Genomic DNA, 6536 nt, shown 5'->3' with positions numbered 1-6536 from the left:
GGTCGCCTCAGCAGAACAGGTCGGTCCGCGGAATAGCTATATGAGGGAGGACGGGTGGACCCGGCAAAGTCAAGGTGGGGGTCGGGGGACGCAAGTGGGGGGGCGAAAGGGGGTCAGTGAGGGTTTGTAAAAAAATGAGGTAAAAAAGGAAATTCGCAAAAGAAAGTTTTTGAATGTGAACATTTTCAGCATAGATATAGTTAAGTACGGATGACGGTGGGTTTCTCGCGTGATAAGGTAAGGTTAACTGATTTCACGGTACCCATAAGAAAAGGAAAGATAAAAATACAGGAGAGCAGCACACATTAATTGAACTGAGAAAGGCGAGTGAAATCCCGCACGCCGGTGTGCTGTACACGCCTCTGCTCTGACTCTGCTATGCAGGACGAACGGCCCTAACCCGCTGACCGCGTAACACCTTCTGCAGAGGAACAATGCTGCTCCAAAGAGGGTCATAGAAAGGAGCAGGAGGGGGAAGGGGAGGAGAGGGGGGGGGGGGAGGTACACGTCACTCCATGTCACTCTTTGCGTCACTCACGCAGCCACTCTGCGCCTTCATCACAGCGAGTTGATCAATCGATTAGGCGAGACCGATCAAAATAAACATATTTTTTTCTCATCTGAAAAGTTGACTATACCACTATCATCTCAGATTATAGACAAAAATAAACTATTTCTTCTACTTTTACCAAAAATAATTGCACACAAAAAACAACTAGTAGCATAACTTTGCAAAACCTCGTAAAAGAATGCTACTTTTATTTCGATATTTACTTGTTTGCTGTGGAGTTGGTGCGCGAAACCGAAATTCATGAGCTTGCTTTTGCCGTCGCGAGCGTGATCACGGGCACTGTGCCCCGGGCACGCGCTGTGGAACGAGGCTCTTCATTAAAATTCGGCCAAGTTGCACGGCAAAAAGAAATGTCTGTTTTCTGAACAAAAGAGGGGCTGTGTGAGAAATTTCGTTGAAAATCTCCGATTTTCGCTCATGAGACAACATACTCTGGCGCGAATACCTACACTGCTTCACCCCCTCGCCAAGTCAGCGGGCAGTGCCAAGTGTAGTGATGGCGGCGCTCACTGCGTGAGCAAAACCATTTGGCACGGACCGCATGAAACCATCCATGCTCACAACACATTTCAATAAATCGACTTTGAAAAATCTAATGTTTTGCTACTTGATATACTAAGAGTGGCATTTAAAATGAAGTAAAATAGGGCGGGCTTACGCAGCCAGACGGCGGCAAAGGCCAAAACCATGTCTGATTTTTAGCAGGGAAAACTAAGCTCCTCAAGTTTCATGAAAACTCCTTCGAAGGCTCCTCAAAAAATACGGGATTCATCCACATTTTTATAGATTTCCTCAAAATCTGAGAAGTTTTCCAAAATTATGGGAGTTTCTCAAATTTTTCCCTTTTCCCTTAATAAAAACAAATAAGTAGACGTTGTTTTTACCGTGCAGGCACGCGGTTTTTGAACCCGGAACCCTTAATGCAAATCCGGTCCTCGCCGCCTCGCACATGTGGCTGGCAGGGCGTGGCCTAGCGTAGCGTGGCGTGGGGCTGCGTGGAGGCACAGTGCCCCGGACACGGGCTCATCCCGACCCACCCACATGATTGGCGAAAATTGTCTAAGCGGCCGCGCACGATGTTTGCATTTCACCGGAAAGGGTCGAGCGAGCGGGGCTTGATCGGGTGGATTCCACGAACCACGCCAGCAGGCTCACGAGGAAATAAAAAAAAAAAATGAAAGAAATAAAGATATGCAACTCTTGGGACATTTGACCCGGTTCTCTCCAGCCGACTTGTAGCTTGGGAATTCATTTTTCCAGAAAGAATAATTTTATAAAAAAATTGTTGGAAGATTTGTATCTTTATCTAGGTAGGTACACTGTATAAATCAGAGTGTGATACTGACTGCACGTTTTCTGTGATAAACATATTGCACGATGTTATTGTGATAGTCATCGCAGAAAAAGTACAACATTAAATTCATTGCTTATATTTGTGATGACCATCACTTATTTGAGCGATACTTCGAGGTATCATAGTTTTGTGCTATGTGCATCACACCGTTTTGCGATAAATCCGGAATCATCGCATTATTTTGCAATAAGTATCACACAAAATTTGTGATAAAAATTCATCACTCCCCCAGGAGTGATAAATCATGGGAATCACAAAGGACATTTTATCACGCGAAAATGTGTGAAAAGTATCACACTTCGGATTGCAGTGTAAACATCAATCAATTTTTTCTGGAAAAGTTACATTTTACGATTTTTTCTGGGAAAATTACGAATCATCCCCGAAACTTCCTTATTTTTGAAATCCTACTTGTTGTAGCTGAAGCTCCACCACAAGGGTGGACGTTCATGACACACACAGCAAGCGCTTACACAAATTGCGTCGTTATTGTTTTGTAACAAGTAACGACTGTGGTGTGGATTTAGTGAAGAGCTGCGCAAAGGACTGGGGTTCATGTTATTGTTTATCGACTTCACCCGGCGGTGGGCGGCGTTGGGGGACGCAGCGAGCGCCGTCTGCGCGGCCTCGCGCCAGGCCACGCAGTACGTTGGGTTGCCTACCCGCCCGGCGCCCAACGGGGCGGGGCCGTGGCTGGCCGTGTAGTGGCACAGCGCGCACGTCCGAGAGTGACGTTGTGGACGTAGTCGCCCGGGTGACGAAGAACAACAACAAGGCCATTAAAAGTAGTAGTGTCGAAGAAGGACTCTGACCCTGACCTCCGACACCACGCGAAAGCACAGAGGCAAAAGGGGTGGGCTCTGGGCTGCCATCCAAAAATGCGTGTGCAAGCCGGCAACAGGCAAACGACACAAACCTTTGGTTCATCGACGAAGGAGTTCATTTAAACTACTGTACAACCCGGGTCCGACACCCGCACACAACGACAGGCAGCGGGAGACGCTTGGAGCGGATACTCACTGGGGGTGCCCGGCGAGGGGGTGGGATCCTTCTTGGGGTGGCCGTCGCAGAGGCGGCCCGTGCGGCCCACCCTGGACAGGCTGGTGTTGCTGCCGCTCACGCTGCTGCTCGCCGACAGGCTGCCCGGCGGCCTGATCCCGGACGCTGCTCCCGGCGGCTTGGGCTTAGCGACGGTCGCCTTGACGAGCCCCGGGAGCTTGGACGGCGGCGGCATCGAACGCGACGACGACCGCTCCGACCCGGCGGAGCTCCCGACGCTCGCGACGCTCGAGACGCTCGCCGCGCTCGACATGTTCTCGGCCCCGGATCCGGACCCGGGGAGCTCGCCGGCGGCGGTGGCGGCCACGCTGGCCCCGGGCTCGGCCGCGCTCATGTCCGTCTCGGTCGTGTTCGGCATCGCCTGTGGACAGACAAGGTCACACTTTAACTTGGGGTCGACTCACACCGACAGACTCTTGTCACTGGACAGTTGGTTCTTGGTGAGTACGGATGGAAAAACACTGCTGGAAAATTATTGCGAATGTCGCAATGGTTTGCAACAAGATCATGACAACTCCTTCCCGCCTTCAAAATCTGTGGTCAATACTGAAAATGTCCTGCCCTCGCAATCCTGAGTTGTTGAAGAGTATGCTATCTTCACGAAAACAAACAAACTGAAACGTGATTAAAAAGGGAGGCATTGCGGCCTCTGAAAGCAATCATATCTTAATATCTCCAATTAATCCGTCTTAAGAACATGACAGAGATATCTGCTGTGTGAGCTTGAGCTGTCTAAGATGTATTAGGCAAGTTCATCATTTAGCATTTGAAATGGGAAGCACTACTTACAGATTTTTCAAATTCAATCAACAAAATGTTCTAAAAAAAGTTAGAAACACTTAGAAAGCGTTTGAAAAAATTTATAACTCTGGCAAGTGGGTATACAATCAGCTGTTTCTCGGCACACAAGAGTAATAAAAATAGGAACAATTATCTTTGTAGTCCTCTGATGACAAAGATAGAAGGTTTAAAAAATCGTTAAAGTGCATTAAACTGAGTTAAATAAGCAATAAGAAACACACAGTAGAAACATTAGTTAAATAATAAAATTTTGTAACTAGTTTTTACGAACATAACCTAGGCATTGCAACCTACATATAAAAAACCTATATTTTGTGACAGTTTTTGTAACTTTGTGTATACTTACGTCGTTATTGAATCATAATTTCTTCCTAAATGACACTGTCAATAACGATGTTTCAACGAAAACGCGCAACATACGAAAAGTAAATACAAATATCGTATTCGTCGAATCAACACTCGCGGGACCCGTTGTCAACTGTCTCCACAGGGCGCCAAATCATCGAAATTTCTCATTCTCCTAGCTGTAGCTAGCTGTGGCGTCTGCTGCTGATGAAGCTTCTGCCGGCTGGAAAGTCTTATTTTTGAAGCTTTAATTGTTTCTCGACGAAACATAAGCATAAATGGCTGACAATTCTGAAGAAAGCGAGATGTTAGACGCTCTTGCGGAACTGGAGAAAAAGTTTAAGCAGGAAAGAAAAGAACTTCAAGGTAAACCTGATGTTGAACTGTTTGCCTGCTAACCTGCAGCTCACAAGCATTTAATTGTCAATATGCCAATTTTTTCTTTCCAGCTAGAATTCAAGGGCTCAAAAAGTCTGCAACAAAAGGGGACAAAAAGAAGAAAAAGGAAGTTCAAGAAGAAATAGTTAACCTTGAGGCTGATTTAGAGCGACGTCATAAAGAAGAAGAGGACAATCTAAAAAAGAATTCTGCACAAGTATGTTTATTTTTATTGACATCTCAATCAATTCAATAGATAACTTCTACTTCATTAAAAAATTAAACACAGCCACTTTTTTTTGCAGAAAATTGAAACTGAACATGACCAAGGAAAAGGAGATGAAAATGTGCTACAAAACAGTGAAGAAAATGTCCCCTCTAGTGCTCGAGTGTCAAAAGCAGAAAAAAGGAGGCAGAAAAAAGTTGCTGCCAGTAAGGATCGTGATGCCCGTATTTTAGAACAAGAAGATTTAAATTTGCTTGGACCGAGACATAAAGAAATGATAGCCATTGTTGAGAAGCTGAAAAAACGAGGCCTGGCAATTCACACAATTGTCGCTGATGGAAATTGGTAGAGTAATTTCTTACTGATTGATGTATCATCTATCCAAGTACTGCATTTCATTTGTTTCTTTGATTTCAGTCTGTATAGCGCTGTGGAACACCAGCTGAAGGAAACAGATAGTGAGCATGCCATGTTGGATTATAAAATGATTAGAAAACTAACAGCTGATTACTTGCGAAACAATCGTGACGAATTTCTTCCATTCTTGAGCAACCAGGATACTGGTGATGCAATGTCTGAGACTGAATTTGATGCCTATTGTCAAAAAGTTGAAAAGACTACTGCCTGGGGTGGGCAAATTGAGGTATATTTCATTGTTATCTTTTGGTTTCCTTGTGATGTGTTAAATTGACATGTAATCAAATCACTTTTTCTGCTGGTTCTCTTTCAGCTCAGGGCCATTTCTGACTCACTTAAGTGTCCCATTGAAGTTATACAAGCTGTAGGTCCACCAATGACAATTGGAGAACCTTACCTTGCTTCAAAGAAGCCTTTGATTGTTACTTTTCATCGATATTTGTATCGACTTGGAGAGCATTATAATTCTGTTGGTCCTTATGTAGAAGATGAACCAGAAAATTAAGTTGTGTTATCAGTGGTCTGTGTGTGTTGTGCATTTAATAAATCTTTGCTAAAAAGAAATCTTCAGAGTAAAAAATATCAATACACCTTTCCATAAATAAACTTCAGACATGGTATGTAATAGACAAGAAATGGACCTTTATTGGAATAATTTTTACAAAAATAGTAATACAGAAAATAATTGTCAAGTATTTGAGAAAATTACCATTAATAAATGAAATGAAGAAAAAGTTACATGCTATTAAGTTGGTTGTTGACTCCTTAGCTCAAATGACAGGCCTCTGTTCCAGTGAAGATAAATAGTAAAAAATGGCAAGAAGAAGCTATAGTAATGTTTCACTAGAAGAGGGCAAGACTGGGAGCCAGGGTGTGAACACGACACTTTGGCTCAAGCTAAGAAAAAGAGCCAAGGAGACAACAAGCAGAGATTTGAACAAGTCGATTAAAATCCTTACTCCAATGTTCCTACTGTTAAAATAGGTGAACACTTACACATCCTTCACTAAATGTAATTCAAAGTCAAAATCAGATCATGAATGGCACACCATACAAATGGAATGATTTCTTCAACAAGAACGGAATATGATACATCGAGTTACATGACACAGCTATAGATGGCATTTCTTATACAAAATAAAAAAAAAAAAATGTATCAAAGATCAAAGTTACCATGAGATTTCTGAGGAATGAAATGGAAAATTAAAGAAAATTAGTAACTATATTGTGATCCAGGTGAAGTCTTTAAGTGAACTGAACACATGAAAGCCAAGCATGGTTAATGTGCTATGGCACAAAAATGCAGTATTCAGATTTGTTCCCCATAAGTATGCTAATCCTAAACATTTATAAAAGAGCAATCACAATAGTAAGGTCAACACACG

At 43.4% G+C, this 6536-nt stretch overlaps 2 protein-coding genes across 8 annotated transcripts in view; one reads left to right on the top strand and one right to left on the bottom strand.

The window, feature by feature from the left end:
* LOC127750961 (CAP-Gly domain-containing linker protein 2-like) overlaps positions 1-4273 on the bottom strand; it is a 27543-nt gene extending 23270 nt beyond the window's left edge. For 3 of the 7 annotated variants that reach the window (XM_052273750.1, XM_052273752.1, XM_052273754.1), the window contains exons 1-2: positions 4132-4273; positions 2946-3345 (exon numbers count right to left, since the gene is read on the bottom strand). In XM_052273750.1, the coding sequence (XP_052129710.1) occupies positions 2946-3342 (397 nt within the window). In that variant the 5' untranslated portion in view covers positions 3343-3345; positions 4132-4273. The remainder of the gene's footprint in view (positions 1-2945; positions 3346-4131) is intronic. The other 4 variants (XM_052273751.1, XM_052273756.1, XM_052273753.1 and 1 more) reach the window with 3 other exon arrangements.
* Positions 4274-4306: 33 nt separating this feature from the next.
* On the top strand, positions 4307-5715 carry LOC113214324 (deubiquitinase OTUD6B-like). The gene is made up of 5 exons (XM_026433660.2): positions 4307-4496; positions 4580-4725; positions 4814-5079; positions 5152-5377; positions 5465-5715. The coding sequence occupies exons 1-5, from the start codon at positions 4409-4411 to the stop codon at positions 5654-5656; spliced, it is 918 nt and encodes a 305-aa protein (XP_026289445.1). The 5' UTR covers positions 4307-4408; the 3' UTR covers positions 5657-5715.
* Positions 5716-6536: the final 821 nt, after the last annotated feature.

The sequence above is a fragment of the Frankliniella occidentalis genome, unplaced genomic scaffold (assembly GCF_000697945.3).
Source record: "Frankliniella occidentalis isolate FOCC.00 unplaced genomic scaffold, Focc_3.1 Scaffold297, whole genome shotgun sequence".
NCBI classification, from domain to species: domain Eukaryota; kingdom Metazoa; phylum Arthropoda; class Insecta; order Thysanoptera; family Thripidae; genus Frankliniella; species Frankliniella occidentalis.
Note: the sequence above shows the minus strand (reverse complement) of the source record. Positions and strands in the feature narration are given on the sequence as shown.

What these genes read in the sequence shown, in the direction of transcription:
- LOC113214324 (XM_026433660.2), top strand. Translation starts at nt 4,409, where the DNA reads ATGGCTGACAATTCTGAAGAAAGCGAGATGTTAGACGCTCTTGCGGAA. An exon ending in ATTGTCGCTGATGGAAATTG is followed by an intron (nt 5,080 to 5,151) that starts GTAGAGTAATTT and finishes CTTTGATTTCAG; the next exon opens with TCTGTATAGCGCTGTGGAAC. An exon ending in CCTGGGGTGGGCAAATTGAG is followed by an intron (nt 5,378 to 5,464) that starts GTATATTTCATT and finishes GTTCTCTTTCAG; the next exon opens with CTCAGGGCCATTTCTGACTC.